At 36.8% G+C, this 17,233-nt stretch overlaps 1 protein-coding gene across 1 annotated transcript; it reads right to left on the reverse strand.

The window, feature by feature from the left end:
- Nucleotides 1-523: 523 nt before the first annotated feature.
- Nucleotides 524-16,669, reverse strand: cbln4 (cerebellin 4 precursor). The gene is made up of 3 exons (XM_067447175.1): nucleotides 15,868-16,669; nucleotides 3,081-3,197; nucleotides 524-2,139 (listed from the first exon to the last, which is right to left on the reverse strand). The coding sequence occupies exons 1-3, from the start codon at nucleotides 16,159-16,161 to the stop codon at nucleotides 1,942-1,944; spliced, it is 609 nt and encodes a 202-aa protein (XP_067303276.1). The 5' UTR covers nucleotides 16,162-16,669; the 3' UTR covers nucleotides 524-1,941.
- Between the last annotated feature and the right edge of the window lie 564 nt (nucleotides 16,670-17,233).

Here is a 17,233-nt window from a genome sequence, read left to right on the forward strand (position 1 = left end):
ATAAAATTCTCTTAAGTTCAATCTGTTCCTCATACAAAACAATTGTGTCTCATCCGAAAATTTGGGCTAAACCGCTAAATTCATATAGATACGTTTTTACATCAAAATGGTAGTTGCGTAGCTGTCAATGGAGGAAAAGGAAGCTCTCTGACTTTTTAGAAAAGATCTTCATTTGTGTTGTGAAGAGGAACAAAAGTCTTATGTGTTTGTAACGACATGTGGGTGAGTAAATAATGACAACATTTTCATTTTTGGGTGGACTAACCCTTTAAGGTGCCCATTCAATATCAGCGTATGACATCAAAGTACTGCAAGAGCATTTCGAAAGCAAATGGAGATTTATTTATGGTAATTACGACAGCGTGAACGCAGCACAGCACCCAACTGACTAAAGGACTTATGCAAAACAAGTAATGTCACAAACCAAAACACAACCAAAAAAAACCTGTCAAGCGCAATTCTCAATCACGTAGGTCAGAGCTCTAAGACACAGAGGATGAAACAGACCACCGCGATCTACTAAGTCAATGAAAAAGAAACACTGCAAGCTCTTGAGGCACATTTTTTAAAAGTTGAACTTATTTTAACTTGAGCGCTAAGTATTTAGAACTCAGGTGCTGTGAAAGACATGAGTGCAATAGTCAAAAATGTCTGTCTAGCGCATATTTACATAGAAAAACAATAGAAATGTAGCGCAGTGGAATGAAAAAACACAGGCTGCATCTGAAATCACATACTCTCTTGACCACAATCTCTTATCCCCCCATCTTACCCTAACAGCATCAGTTGTGTCATGTCCTTGAAAGGGACTTTGGTCCCTGTCATTCGCAAAACCTCTCCCATGGCCTCATGGGATAGTAAAGTGTCCACCACATGCACACAACGGCATCTCGCCAGAAGAACACTGTAAAAAATGATATGATTAATAAGTTATGACAACATGTTTTTAAATTGATTTAACTCATCAAAATAATTAAGGAAATAATAAAAAAAGCAGATTTCAACTTTATGATATAAAAGATTAAACTTTTTTTGTCAGTTTAATGTAATTTAAGTTTACTTAAACATCCAAGTTGTGTTTACTTAAACATTTAAGGCAGCAACTTTTTTTTCCTTCTTCTTTTTTTTTAAAATTTTTTTTTTTACAATGTAGAAGGTAATCTGTGTACTTTTCACCTACTCTTTTATGAGTACTGTGAATTTGGACTTACTTCTTCTGCCACATACTGTTTTTCACATACTATATAGTAGGGACGCATGCGATTTCAGGTGCAGCCGTACTGTGTGAACATCCCCTCATTAAACCATTGCAATGATTTAAAATGCGGCAAAAAGTACATTGCATGTGGTGAAATATGGCCATTATAATGTTTACTGCTGCCATGATGGTTAAAAACAAACTTGTTAATAAAGTTTTTTGTTTTGGTTTTACCACCAGTTTTTTTATGGGAATAAATAGCACATTAATTGTGTCAGACTAACACCATTGACATTTAACATTAACAAATCAAATTTACATAGGAAGGTGTATTTGCTTTTTTTATGCGCTTGGTACAGTGAAAGATTTTTTGAACATTTTGCCCTCGAGTGGCAAGACTGTTTCATGTATTTCCTCTCTTTGAAAGGAAATGACCTTATTAACTAATCAGGATCCCTCATTTCACCGAAAACCAATACACACATACGAACAAAACGAACAGTCTGACATGATGTGTAGAATCCTGAATCTATGAAGAAAAAAGGGTTCGCAGAAAGTGATATTGCACTGAAGTAGATGTCGTCTCTCCAGATTGACCGTCACTGACGCTTTCCAGTAGTCCGCAGACCACAGCTGAATGAATGTCTGGAATTATGATTCCATTCGGGTGCCTCCAATTAATGCTGAAGGGCTGGTTACACAATGACGATTGGACAGCAAATGTGGCGGTCTTTTTGTTTTCTTTACAGAGGAAAAACAAGAAAGCCAGAAAAGGTGGAGTACTGCCATCCTCCTACCAGATTGCCTTTCTCCAGTTTCAGATAAACCTTGTCTTCTTTGTTGAGGTGCAGGAGGACTCCATTGGTGGCAGCCTCACGTGTGACATCTTTGTCACCGGCGAAGGCAGAGATGACCGGTTTCCCATTCAGCATTAAATTCACCTGGAAAACAAAGTGAGAAAATGAATACAGTGATCTCAAGTATACAAGTCTGACCACACATATTCAATGGCAGGATACTACTTCTATGATGGGCACATTTATTTAAATATTTTTATTATATTTTAGAGATAATCATAGTGCCTTATTTTGTAAATCACTATATATTTTTATAAAACAATTTAATCATCATGGTAAAACATATTAGCAATTTTAATGGATGAACAATACTACATTAAAACCTGTAAATTGTAAGTTACCGCACATTAAAATGAAAAATTAGCTTAAAAAAGATAATACATGCATTTTTACTGTAATGTACTATAAAAATATAAAGGAGAAAGTGTGTATTGCCTTATATATACAATGGAAATCTAAAAATTATTTAACAAGAAATTAGTTTACAGTAAAATATTGTTAAAATTATGTTTCATAATTAAACTTGAAATACCTTATAATTATGGGGGAAAATATATATTTATTAAGATAATACATGTAATTTATTTTAAGAATATTTTACATTTCATGATAAGTTATAAGCTAATTGTTGCTTTTTAGTTACAAACACAATTTCAACAACATTCATTGTGTTAAATATATTTAACTAGAGTTATTGAACACAATCTATGGAAAGGGATTTTTTGTAAATAAAAGTACAAGTCCCATACATGGAAGATATGGATTATAAATGCTACATAAACCATTAACCTTCCTGGTTTAAAAGTTGTGTTAAACTTTAAGTTACTTTATGTTTGACTTTAAATATACCAACTATAATGTATTTTGTAAGGCATTGTATAATGAATCGAAAATACATTTAAAATGCAATATTTCCACATGGCTACAAATGTTACCCAATTTCTATATTCTATAACTCTGTTCATTATGCAATTCAAATAGGATATAAAACCTAAGGTGATTAAATATTTTCTTTCTGTGCTCACTTGTATAGTCTGGCTCTGGTAGACTTTAATAACGTGGAAATTAAAGCTGTAGACTCCTTTCCGGGGACAAAGAAAGACGGACTCCAACGTGAAATAGTTTCCTATGTTGACAAGAACCTGCAAAAGAGTATTTCAGAGGTATCAGACCTGATGCTATTACAATGAAATATCCTATCCAGACTATACAATGTTTTTTTTCTCCTGTGAAATATGTATACTTGTGATGCTAAAACCTCAAAAGAAAGACCTTGAAAAAAACATTAGTGTGAGATTAGATAAGGCAACAGGATTGAAATGTGAATGCGCTCATGCTTACAATTGGACTTTCAATAATAACTCTCTGCAGCTATGGCACAATACTCAGGATTTCCTACCATCACACTAAATTCTCCTCCTCGCGGTCATTCTGATCGTGATTCCATTCTAATGCAGTGATGAGGCACCATGAACTAACAAATCCAGGGCAATCAGTCATAGTCAGATTTTCACTTGTGCAAGAGACACAAACTGCATCTCTGAAGTGGAACATACACCATGAAAAGATGTGTTTCCATCCACTTTTTAATGCACAGTGGCATCATAAACAATTCAGGTCAATCTTTTGTTTCAGGTTGCTATACCGTTACTACTGTGACATACCAGTACACTATATTGGCAAAAGTTTTGGGACGCCTGCCTTTACATGCACATGAACTTTAATGACATCGCATTCTTAATCTGTAGGGTTTAATGTGGAGTTGGCCCACCCTTTGCAGCTATAACAGCTTCAACTCTTCTGGGAAAGCTTTCCACAAGGTTTAGGAGTGTGTTTATGGGAATGTTTGACCATTCTTCTAGAAGCGCATTTGTGAGGTCAGACACTGATGTTGGACGAGAAGGCCTGGCTCACAGTCTCCGCTCTTATTCATCCCAAAGGTGTTCTATCGGGTTGAGGTCAGGACTCTGTGCAGGCCAGTCAAGTTCCTCCACACCAAACTCGCCCATCCATGTCTTTATGGACCGACGCTTTGTGCACTGGTGCGCAGTCATGTTGGAACTGGAAAGGGCTATCCCCAAACTGTTCCCACAAAAGTTGGGAGCATGAAATTGTCCAAAATGTCTTAGTAAAGCATTAAGAGTTCCTTTCACTGTCTAGAACAAAGGGGCCAAGCCCAACCCCTGAAAAACAACCCCACCCCATAATCCCCCCGCCTCCAAACTTTACACTTGACACAATGCAGTCAGACAAGTACCGTTCTCCTGGCAACTGCCAAACCCAGACTCATCCTTCGGATTAGAAGACAGAGAAGCGTGATTGGTCACTCCAGAGAACATGTCTCCACTGCTCTAGAGTCCAGTGGAGGTGTGCTTTACACCACTGCATCTGACGCTTTGCATTGCACTTGGTGATGTAAAGCTTGGATGAGCTGCTCGTCCATAGAAACCCATTCCATGAAGCTCTCTATAAATACACTGTTTTTGCAACACATTCTCACACCCAACTCGTCACATATGGACGCTTGACCAGGACCCCTTGTCGTCACTTTTCAACGAACTGGGCGTACCTTTATCGTCAATTTTCGACACGCTGGGTGCTCCATACATTTCAATGAGAAACCTTTAGCGTCATACACAGACGCACTGGGAATGGGAATATTATCGTCATGGTGAAATTTATTTTTTGATTTATTTATTGAAATTATTTATTGGTTTATAATTTTGCCATTATGACATGTTGGAGTGTGCTTCTCAATTAAATCAGCAAGCATAATTTAATTTACATTTATTTTATTTACGCTATTTAGACACATTTTAACATGATTTCATTAACATTTATTTTATTTACGCTATTTAGACACATTTTAACATGTAACCCAACCCCACCCCATTCCTAAACCTAGCCATTTGTGTGAACATGATATAAAACACAGGATATAACATATGACTGCATCCACGAGTTATTCAAAAAAGTTAAATAATCCAAGTTTTCCGAGGCCAAACGATTGATTTCCATGAAGAAAATCCCCAAAAGCAATCAGCATCTCCATCCGCCGAAGATCATGAACAAACACATCAAATTTCAAATATTGCCCCCCGTACTTCAGATTTCATAGTGAAATTGCATTGGCTCTCATATGTCTTGTGACCAATTGCGTCATTACGTCAGCATTGATTGTAAAATGTCATTGGCTCTCCTGTGTCTTGTGACCGATTGCCTCATACTCAGGCTTCTTTTGAATTATTTGAATGAGATATGAATGAGTTCGTTCACGGGGCAGCGGGATCATAATTTCAGCGATTAAAACATTAAGATCAACTCTGTTCTTCACATGAAGACATCGGATGACTTCAGAAGACTTGGAATGCAACATGAGCTAATACTTTTATACTGTTTTGCTCAGATTTTGCAATAAATACTTGTGACTGTACATTTATTTGCCTGGTATGTGTTTTATATTGTTAAGATGTGGGTAGGTTTAGGGTAGGAGTTGGGTTAGTTGCTCCAAAATATAAAAGTAGCCTTTAAATATTAATAAAATCATGTCTGCTTTTACAAACGCAAAGAATTAAATGCGTCTGTGAATGACGCCAAAAGTTTCTCATTGAAATGTATGGAGCACCCAGTGCGTCGAAAATTGACGATAAAGGTACGCCCAGTTCGTTGAAAAGTGACGACAAGGGGTCCTGGTCAAGCGTCCATATGTGACGAGTTGGGTGTGAGAATGTGTTGTTTTTCAGCTAATCTGAAGACCACATGAGGTCAGTAGCTATTGATTTTACGTGGCCTATCACTTCGTGGCTGAGTTCCTGTTGTTCCCAATTGCTTCAGCTTTGTAATTATACCACTAACAGCTGACCGTGGAATAAATGGTAGTGAGGAAATCTTTCAAATGGAGTTAACTGAGCTCCTGAGAGCGACCCATTCTTTCACAAATGTTTGTAGAAGTGTCTGCATGCCTACGTGCTTGACTTTATACACCTGTGGCCATGGAAGTGATTGGAACACCTGAATTCAATGATTTGGAGGGGTGTCCCAATACTTTTGGCAATATAGTTCATGTAATGTTACAAAAGATTTCTATTTTAAATAAATGTTCTTTTGAGCTTTCCGTTTATCAAAGAATCCTGAAAAATTTGTGGTTTCCAGCAAAATATAAAGCAGCACAACTGTTTTCAACATTGATAATAATAAGAAATGTGCCAGCAGCAGATCACCATTTTTAATGGCGCTAAAAATTACGGCATAAATTACAATCGATATCAATAAAAGATATCGTTATAAAAGAACAAAAGAGTCCACGTCACAACTATAACAATTATGGCACAGAGAAATTATGTTGGACTCACTTCCTGCATGATTTTCTCCAGCTGAGGAATGGTAAAAACATTATCAGCCAATCAGAATCCACCTTGCTTTGTGTTTGAGCACATTGATTTAGAGGCAACAAAACTGCAGTGTGTGCTTAGAATGATATTTTCTGCTGGTGTACACACTAGTTATAATAATAGTTATATTTATAGTTATTGTTCTGGGTCTTAAGTCTCCTGAAAAAGCTGCACAATTTGAGGTATAATTCACGCACAAATGTTGAGGGAATTAGTGCTGAAGTATAACACTTAGGGTTGGGAAATGGTTTAAAATTAAAATGCCTTTTTCCCTTTTCATTTTACATAAAAATAAATAAATGAAAAAACACCCACTCAGACTCCACCTGTAATCAGTGTTGGGGAATTTACTGTTTTTAATTTAAGTAATTTTATCTTTACTTTTGCATTACTTTTAAACCTGGACTGGGCTCTTTTTTCCCTTTTTTAAAAAAGTTCTAATTTTGGCAAAGGCTCTTTTGCACCAGAAGTGAAATGAATAGCTGCAGCCTGAGAGAAATGCAAATTCAAAGCTGTACGGTTAATAAAGTGAGATTAAATACATAAAGTATATGCGTTATTTATAATATTTTATTATTGCAGGTTAGCATAATATTCTGAATTTGCATTTCACTGTCTTTATTTCTTTTGAGGAATACTGAAAACAATAACTCATGTTCTCACAGCGCACACCTGATTTCTCCCAACATGAGAACAGGAGAGGTCAGTCAGTAAAACAATTTAAAAGTAATGCATTACTTTTCTAGTTACTTGAAAAAAAAAAAGTTTTTTACTTCAAAACAATGCCTGTTATCTTTCTGGATTTGGCAAAAAAAAAAAAAAAAAAAAATGTCAAAATCTACTGTGGCAAAAACTAATCTTGAATCAAATGGTATTTTGGCCAAACATCCTGCAACAGGTTCCCTAGGATTAAAACTGTGTTCTCAAAACTGATGAAATTTCAGGTCATGTTCAGTAACACTGATTGAAGCGAAGATCAAAAAGAAAGTATATTTATTGCTTTCACCTCAACATCACCTTTGTAGACACAAAGAAGTGTGGATGGACTCTAGCCATTGACCAATGCTCGCAGGGTAAATATCAAAGTAAATTTGTACATTGCACTCGCTCTTTTGATCTTGGCTTTATTACAGCTGAAGAAAAACTCAAACAAAAGGGAGAGCTTCAGCTTTTTTTTTATTTAATTTTTATTTTTTATGATCGACCACAGATATATAAGATGCAATAGTGGGCCCAAAAGTCTAAGAGCACTCCATTTAAACCTGGAAATACAAAGAAAGCTTCAGATATAGATACCTTTCATACTAAATAAATGATCTGATGTAAAATTGTAACATTGATCATGTGCCTCTTTGTACAGACCTTTGTACTTCTTCTGAAAAACAAGATGCTCTTTGGAAAATCTCAAATCATGCTGAACATGCAAAATCATGGAGAACATCATCATCAGGTTTGATTCATGTCAGGCAAAGCAAATACTAAGACATTACAACACTCTTACAAATAAAGGTTCCAAAAATTTTTTTTATAGTGATGCCACAGAACCACCATTTTGGTTCCACAAAAAAAACTTTTCAGTGACCAGTTCTTAAACTCTGAGGACCCTGTACAGGGATGGGACTGACATTGTCATGTATATACTTTCCATTTTAAATGTCTGTGGAGGAGCTATGAGTTTATATGTGGTACTATTTGAAAGCTTAGAGTCTCTACTTTCTGGAGAAATGCATCACTTTGGCATTTGTTTTACACAAAGTAATGTATTTACACTGAATTACTCTGGTGCCATTTCCGCCTGGATCTGGCCTACCCAAATTGAAAATCTTCCCATACACACATACAGTGGTCTAGGTTCAAAATGTTGGTGTCATTTTACAGGAAACCCTTTAAAGTTACATAAAACACTGCTAAAAGTCATAAACATGTAAGTATATTTTGTCTAAGCTGTTATAACCCCCCAAAAATAGGCGCTTTTTTATTTTTTTTATATAAATTCATTTTTGAAAGTGTGTAACTCAGGCCCTGAGAGCTCTAGGACCCTGCAGATAGTTTGGGATGTTTCCAGCAGGTATAATTAATTTAATGACACTGGAATTTTGCATTTATATCACTGTATAAGGTGATGGGAGGGGGTGATGGAGGGGGGTAGCAGGGTCAGGGGAGTCATCCCTTCAGACCCATTTGAATAAATCTGTCATACAACATGACATAGGCAAACTTCTTTTTTTCACTATTTTCTGTAATTTAGTGGAAACAGCCCAAACTGTCTGCAGGGTCCTAGAGCACACAGGGCCTGAGTTACACACTTTCAAAAATGAATTTATATAAAATCAAAAAGCGCCGACTTTTTTGGGGGGTTATTACTAGACAACATATACTTGCATGTTTATGACTTTTAGCAGTGTTTTATGTAACTTTAAAGGGTTTCCTGTAAAAGGACACCAACATTTTGAACCTAGACCACTGTATGTGTGTATGGGAAGATTTTCAATTTGGGTAGGCCAAATACAGGCGGAAATCCCAAAAAATGGCCCTGGAGTGTAAGAGGTTAAAATACCCATTTTAATCATCCAAAAATAACCTTTTTCCACATTTGTACATTATTAGTAAAGTAAAGTAAAGAATTATTTTCTGGTAATTTTCGCACCCCCATGTCATCCAAGATGTTCATGTCTTTCTTTATTCAGTCTAAAAGGCTTTTGAGTTTTTTAAAGAAAACATTCCAGGATTTTTCTCCACATAGTGGACTTCAATGGCAACCAATGGGTTCAAGGCCTAAATTGCAGTTTCAATGCAGATTCAAAGGATCCCAGCCGAGGAATAAGGTTCTTATCTAGCGAAACCATGTCATTTTCGAAACAACAACAAAAAAACTTTTTGAACCACAAAGGCTCCTCTTGCACTGCTCTGCGATACGCCACACATTACGCAATCTTGCAGAAAGGTCCCGCGTGACATAGGTGGAAGTACTGACCTAGTCCAAAACTCCAACTTCGTTGTTTTACCTTTTTTTTGTAAAGGCTGTTTGATTTAGTCTTTGCACTTTCGGTTTGTTAAAGGGTTAGTTCACCGAAAAAGGAAAATTCTGTCATTAATGACTCACCCTCATGTCGTTCGAGATCTTCGGAACACAGTTTAAGATATTTTTATTGAAATCCGATGGCTCAGAAAGGCCTCCATTGACACCAGTACCATTTCCTCTCTCAAGACCCATAAAGGCACTAAAGACGCCGTTACAAAGCCCATCTCACTACAGTGGCTCTACAATCATTTTATGAAGCAACAAGAATAGTTTTTGTGCGCAAAAAAACTAAATAATGACATATAGTGATGGGCCGATTTCAGAACAAAGTTTCGAACGGTTCTGAATCAGCGTATCGATTCATGATTCGGATCGCGTGCCAAACTGCTGAAATCACGTGACATTGGCGATCCGAATCATGAATCGATACACTGATTCAGAACGGTTCGAAGCTTTGTTTTGAAATCGGCCCATCACTATAGAAGTCATTATTTATTTTTTGGCGCAAAAAAACTTCTCGTGGCTTAATAAAATGGTAGTATAGAGCCACTGTAGTGAGTAGGGGTGTAAGAAAATATCGATACACGTGAATATCGCGATATTATGTTTGGCGATATTGTATCGATTCTCAAAAACGCTGTATCGATATTTATATATTTATTTATTTACATCCAAGATTCGTGGCTTTGTGTTCGGTTTAAACCACAGACTGTATAACACCCAACCGCTAGATGGCAGTGTTATCTCAGAACGTATAACGGACGCGGACCCGGAGAAGCGCAAGGTGAAAGTGCTAGCGTTTACATTAGCAAACCCAGCTCTCAAGACGATAGAATTATTCCGCTCTTGCAGTATACAGAGCTGAAGTGTGGACTCATGTTGGCTTCAGCTATAAAGAAGCCACTAAGGAAATCGACAAGAATCATTTTGTTTGCAAAATAGGCCAAGTTATAATCTAATACTCGGGAAACACATTAAAACAGAGAGCTCGCTTAACATCCTGATGTCACCCGCGCTGCTGAGAAGTGTTTCGATAGAATGTCCTGCACGCTTTCCTCTCAGTAACAAAATAAACACACGCCAAAACTGACAGCGGTGGCAGGAGAACGAAAGATCATAGCGATGTGGATATGGATGCACCAGCTCTGCAGCTCAGTAACGTTACTTGAAATAGCACTTTATACAATAGACTGCTTTATAGAAAACAGCTTTAGGGTCCGATCACACAGAACGCGTTTTTCAGGTTCGAAAACGCGAGGCGCACTGCACTCCCTTTTTTGGTCGGCGTTTTCTCATTCAAAAATGAGCAGTGCGCTTTAATGTTTCTAGGCAACCCCCGAATCAGCTGTACTGTCAGTCAAATCAATGTAACGGTCAACACAACGGAAGGTCCGCCGCTTCATTCATTCGATTGGACAACAGAACATAAGCGTGATGATGTTGCATGCTTTTCCGCTCAGAGTTGACTTTTTTTCAACTTCATGCGCTCGGAGCGCTCCTTCAGAAACGCGAGGCGCCCAGGGCGCATAAGCAGCGTGCACAACGCTCTCTGCCAACCGAAATCCATTCAAAAAAGGCTTCTCGCTGCAAAAACGCGTTCTCTGTGATCGGGGCTACTGTGTTAAATATAAAACAAACAGTCATTCAGTCATGAAATGGACTGCACTTTCTGTTGTTAAATAGCCACTGCTATACTGTGAACCTTTAAAACATTTACACATTAAGAATCCTGCAGTCACTTTACATTTCCCTTAACTTAGATTGCACATTGCATATGATTAGTGTTATAAATTATACTGTATTAATTAAATAAAATACTTTGTCTCGTGTTTTAGGCTTATGGTTGTGTTCTTTATTCTTTTAAATTATAAAAAACAAAAACACACAAAAAAGAAATATCGCAATATATTGCCTCTCTTACAATATTGCAATATATTGCAATATATCGTATCGTAGCCCCTGTATCGTGATACGTATTGTATCGCCAGAGTCTTGGCAATACACAGCCCTAGTAGTGAGATGGGCTTTGTAAAGGCGTCTTTAGTGCCTTTATGGGTCTTGAGAGAAGAAATGACATTGGTGCCAATGGAGGCCTTTCTGAGCCATCGGATTTCAACAAAAATAACTTAAACTGTGTTCCGAAGATGAACAGAGGTCTTACGGGTGTCGATCAACATTAGGGTAAGTAATAATTAATGACTTCATTTTCATTTTTGGGTGAACTAACCCTTTAACAATGGGTTGGTACTTCCACCTACGTCACATAACCACATGATTATGTAATGATTGGCAGAGCAAGATTAGCAAGATTATTTTTTCGCAGAGCAAGATTATTTTATTTTTGACCAATCGTTTTTGCTAGATTAGACCCTTATTCCCCTTTTTATTTGAATCTGCATTGAAACTGCAATTTGGACCCCATTGAAGTCCACTATATGGAGAAAAATCCCAGAATGTTTTTCTTAAAAAAAACGTATTTTCTTTTCAACTGAAGAAAGAAAGACATGAACATCTGGTAAATTCTGATTCTGAAGTGAACTAATCCTTTAAAGGTTCTTCATTGAACTAGCAATGCCAATGAAGAACCTTTTTTTTTAAGTGTAGTTAAAATTATTATTATTAACTGTTATGCTAACATAATTTTCATGGGATTTTTTTTGTATGAAATAAAATGAAGCATTTTCATTCACGGCCTCAGATTTTGTGGCCTCACTGGACATGATCCATGAATATTTATAAAGCAGCGCAGCAGTAACGCTAAAATCGCTGCCTATATGAAGGCAAACAAAGGCTTTCCTCATAAACTAGCTGGGATATGCATTAGGATTACTCAGCATCCCAAACAGCCAGCTCTTTTGTTGGTTCACAAAGCTATTGGTACATCCACAAGGGCAGAGTCTGTGAGCTCCAAGCAACCTTTCCCTGTGGCGTACCCCGAGCAAGAGACGTGCCAGGCCAGGTGATTGGATGGTGTTATGTGTGTCAAGGTGCTGGAGCTCATTGGCTCAGGGCAGCTGGTCAGTCCTGCACAATTTTTTGTTGTTGTTTTTTTACATTATTTTTTTACGTATCCTGCAGCTAAAGCAATGAGAGTGGAATAATGGCTCCTCAAGGGCAAAATGTACACAGCCTCCTCTGTATCTCTGCAATAAGAGACACGTTTACCTAGCCAAATCTCTAGGAATTAAAGGAATAGATCCTTCTAAAATGCCAATTAATTTGCTCTCCTTCATGTTTTTACAAACTCATATGACTTTCCTTCTTCTGTGGAGCAGAAAAAAAGCTTTTTAATAATGTAGTTGGTCTCTTTTTCGATTAGAAATGGGGACTGAGGCTCTTAAGGATCAAAACGGATGAAAAAGCACCATACAAGTTGCCGTGAACTATATTTAAAGTCTTTTGAATGGATACAATATCTTCAGATCTTATTCAGTAATATTTTACATGACCAATGTGAACAGATAATTGAGTCAGTGAGGTGAATTTGAGAATCGGATCAGTCAGAATAATCAGTTTGATCTATGAATAAATCATTCAGATTGGTTTTCTAAAATGGGCCAATTGATTACTTGAAAAGGCCAATAGAGTGATTCGTTCACAGATGGACAGTTTGATAAATGAAATAATTTCATAGTTTCAGTGAATATTGAAGTAAATTTGACACCCACACACAAAAATCATATGGCATCAGATCTTATTCAATAATATTTCCCATGACCAATGTGAACGGATCATTGAGTCAGTTTGTTAAATTTGGGAATTGGTTCAGTCAGATCAATTGGTTTTCTGAACTGGATCAATTGATTCATTGATAAAATACAACAGAAGGATTCGTTCACATTTGTTTAATGAGATTTTCATACTTTCAGTGAACACTAAAGTAAATTTCAATCTCCACACACAAAGAAATCACATGACTTCAGATCTTATTCAATAATATTTCCCACGACCAATGTGAACGGATCATTGAGTCAGTGAGTTGAATTTGGGCATCAGTTCAGTCAATCAGTTTGATCTATGAACAAATCATGTAGATTGATTTTCTGTACTGGATCAATTGATTCATTGATAAAAACCAACAGAATGATTCATTCACAGATGGACAATTTGATTAAAGAGCTTTTCATACTTTCAGAAAACATTGAAGTCAATTTCAATCTCCACACTGTAAAAAATTATTTAGAAAAAAAGTTACCTGGTTGCCTTAAAATTCTGAGTTCATTGAAATTAAAATTTTGAGTTAATACAATGAAAAATGTTTGAGATTCGACAACCTTTATTAAAAGATTATTAAAAGATTTTGTAAGCATATTGGGTAATTGTGTGTGTGTTATTTCTGATGACGCAGTGAAACATGCCAAATAGTGCTATTTTCATGATTTATCACGTTTTTTATGTGGTTCAGATATAAAAATATTTGGAGTTTCTATTTATTAAACTAATTTCCTTCATTGTATCAACTCAAATTTTTAATTTCAATAAACTCAAAATTTTAAGGCAATCAGGTTACTTACTTTTTTAAGTTAAACCAACAAAACAACCACAAATTTTTTACAGTGCACACACAAAGAAATATGACTCCAAAAAAGTTATTTTAGACAACTTTTATGGTGCTTATGAATCCTTTTGTATGATTTGTATCTTCAGTCACCATTCATTGTAATTGCATGCTTCTCCTGTTTCACTTTTTTTTTGCCAAGGTTTGTAACAACAGGAGTGTGAGTAAATGATAAGAAAAGGTTTGTAAGGAAGCCTTCAGACTGCAGACACATGTCTCCAAAGTGTCCCTCTTTTTCTATTAGGAAATAATTTTATCGTGAAACACAAACACGTGTTGACCTTGTCTCCAGCATCATTTTTCATTCATTTCAAGGACATTGGTATTAAAAGAGTTCGTTTTTTTCAGGCATGCACATCGTGCAGGCTCTGTTTGATCTGACCCTGCATAATGACGTTCGCTAATTAATTCTACCGCCTCTTCGGCCAAGAAAGCCAATAAAACTGAATGAAATCAGAGTCATGATTCTGTGGGCACCAAAACACAGAGTGAATATATTCACACAAAGCCAAACTCACTTCTTTTTACATTTCATATCAAAAGTAATGAGAGTAATTTAAAATATAGTATACTATGAATTCATGCAAATAATACATCATTTTATTTTTAGAGTCATAAAGCTAAAGGCTAAAGTTAAGCATAACATGACAATGCCCCCCCAAGACAGATGCATGGGGAAAAGCCAGAACAGTACGCATCTCTTTCAACACAAACACAGATAAAAACAACCAATACAATAAGAATAAATCTCTGCCCTTTACAGTCCTGACAGTTTGACTTATCACTAATGACCTATCATAGTAATATTTCATAGCTGTGTATCTGCTGCAATAATGGAAACCCTAGAAACATGCATTCATGTGCTGTCAGTGTCAATCGCACAGTTGCAATGTATTATCTTTGAACAATATTAGACAGTTCTTACAGTAGGGCAACTGTGAATATCTGATCATATCTGAAGTTATGAAACAAACTCGCTCATGTACAATATGTACGGAAAATCGATCCTGAATTTACATGTGAACTCTCCTCCAAATGACTTAAATTTTTGACTTTATTCTTCTTCTTTTGAGTAAGAGCATCTGTTTTCACATTATTCTGCAAACTTAACGTCCATGTTACTGCAAAACAATAATTGACCTCTGCCCTCATTTTAATTATCACAGTAATCTAATTTAGAACAAAATGACAAAATAATTGCATTTGCTTTATGCATCTTGTAATTTGAATATTCCATAACATCAGTTTCACTTCAGATCATCTAAAAATATGTTAAAAAATAAATAAAATAAATAACTTTAAATTGCTTATGTTTTAGATGTTTCATCAATTTAGTTCATTTCAAAAGCTGTTCAAAAGTGTAGTCACAAAAGGCGTTATACAGGACACTGGGGCAAGTTGGCACGTGTAATTTTAATTAAGTAGGCTACTTACAATATGTGTTGGCCAAAACATTGATTTGATATAATCATTAGTTTACCTTTCAAATGTTTTCTCTGTCATGATTTCCCCCCAGATAATCCTAATAGGCTGTTTAATTATCCAACACGACAGGTTCCGTTGTGACACTTACCCCATAAAGTAACAACATACCGCGCTATTAAGGTGGGCTGTGAAAAGCTTAAATGTGTGTTAAACTATATCTTTTTTATTGATTTGTAATTAATGTATGAAACTATACTGTACACATAAATTGACTTAAAATGAACCTACCATGAGAAACAGCGCGTAAAATATATTAAGTGTACCCCAAAAGTATTCGTACAACCCAAAAAGTCAAAGTCAAAGAAAAATACTATTCGCCTCAATATAACATGTACAAACATGAAGATCAGCCTTACCTGGTCAAAGTATATGATTCTCGTTTTATTGCTCATCTCTGAGGGCTCGTGGTTGTTGCTCCTGACCGCGGAGAAAGCCACTTTGGAGTTTGCGGCGCGCACGGAGATGCCGAGCGGCGAGGATGAGCTCTTCCAGTCGGCGGGGTTCGAGTCACAAACCACCAGACATTTGCCCTCCAGCACGATGGGCTCCGTGTCATTTTGAGCCAAGGCGAACTCAAACACGACGGCCAGGCAGAACAAAAGAGCCACGCAGTCGACAAACGCCTTCGTGAAGGGCTTTATGGACACCATGATGAACGAACTCCAATGTAGCCAAAACCCAAACGGCTCTCCCGATCCCGTCACTTCGCTTCTGCTCCGTGTTCGTGCTCGTTTACGCCAAACATCCGTTCGGACACCAGATGCTGATTTACTAATCACCAAATGCGCGTAGGTGAATGCAGCAACCTTATGTCTATAGTCATTTTTTGATTGTTATACTCATTTCCCTGTGTGTTATTGATTTCAATAGTTATAAACTCCGGGAGATCTGTCAGGTGAGTTTCGGAGCGCTGCAGTTTCTCTGTAGGTTCCTGGCGACTCCGCGTAAAAATCCAATCAGTGCGCACAGAGATAATTATCCGCAATGCCTAGGCAATCGCCACTTTCGTGTCCATATTAGATTTGCGCCATAAAAATAGAGTAGTATACTAAACAAAACTAACCAATGACCAACCAGTTGCAAAACCAATGACCAACTTGACACATCTCTCTCTCTCTCTCTCTCTCTCTCTCTCTCTCTCTCTCTCTCTCTCTCTCTCTCTCTCTCTCTCTCTCTCGAACAAAATACACTTCTATGAGTGCGCGCACACCTTTTATGGCCCGACTCTATGAACACACTCTGACGCCCGATATGTTGCGTAACGTCAGATGATTTTTAAATATCCACCTGAGATATTTTATATTTAGTCCGAGAGCGTTTGCAAGTGTATGCATATTATATACTGCCCATGTCCAGAAGGTGATAAAAACATCATCAAAGTAGTCCATATGTGACATCAGTTGGTTAATTAGAATCTCTTGAAGCAACAAAAAATCATTTTGGTCCAAAAATAACAAAAACTACGACTTTATTTAGCATTGTCCTCTCTTCCGCGTTTGTTTTCAAACCTCAAATAAAGATTCAAACGGTTATGAATCAGTGTATTGATTCATGATTCGGATCGCCAATGTCACGTGATTTCAGCAGTTTGACAAATGATCCGAATCATGAATCAATACGCTGATTCATGACCATTTGAATCTTTATTTGAGGTTTCAAAACAAACGCGGAAGAGAAGACAATGCTGAATAAAGTCGTAGTTTTCGTTGCTTTTGGACCAAA

This window comes from Pseudorasbora parva, chromosome 6 (genome assembly GCF_024679245.1).
Source record: "Pseudorasbora parva isolate DD20220531a chromosome 6, ASM2467924v1, whole genome shotgun sequence".
Classification (NCBI taxonomy): Eukaryota; Metazoa; Chordata; class Actinopteri; order Cypriniformes; family Gobionidae; genus Pseudorasbora; species Pseudorasbora parva.

What these genes read in the sequence shown, in the direction of transcription:
- cbln4 (XM_067447175.1), bottom strand. Translation starts at nt 16,161, where the DNA reads ATGGTGTCCATAAAGCCCTTCACGAAGGCGTTTGTCGACTGCGTGGCT. An exon ending in GAATCATATACTTTGACCAG is followed by an intron (nt 3,198 to 15,867) that starts GTAAGGCTGATC and finishes ACTCTTTTGCAG; the next exon opens with GTTCTTGTCAACATAGGAAA. An exon ending in ACCAGAGCCAGACTATACAA is followed by an intron (nt 2,140 to 3,080) that starts GTGAGCACAGAA and finishes TTTGTTTTCCAG; the next exon opens with GTGAATTTAATGCTGAATGG.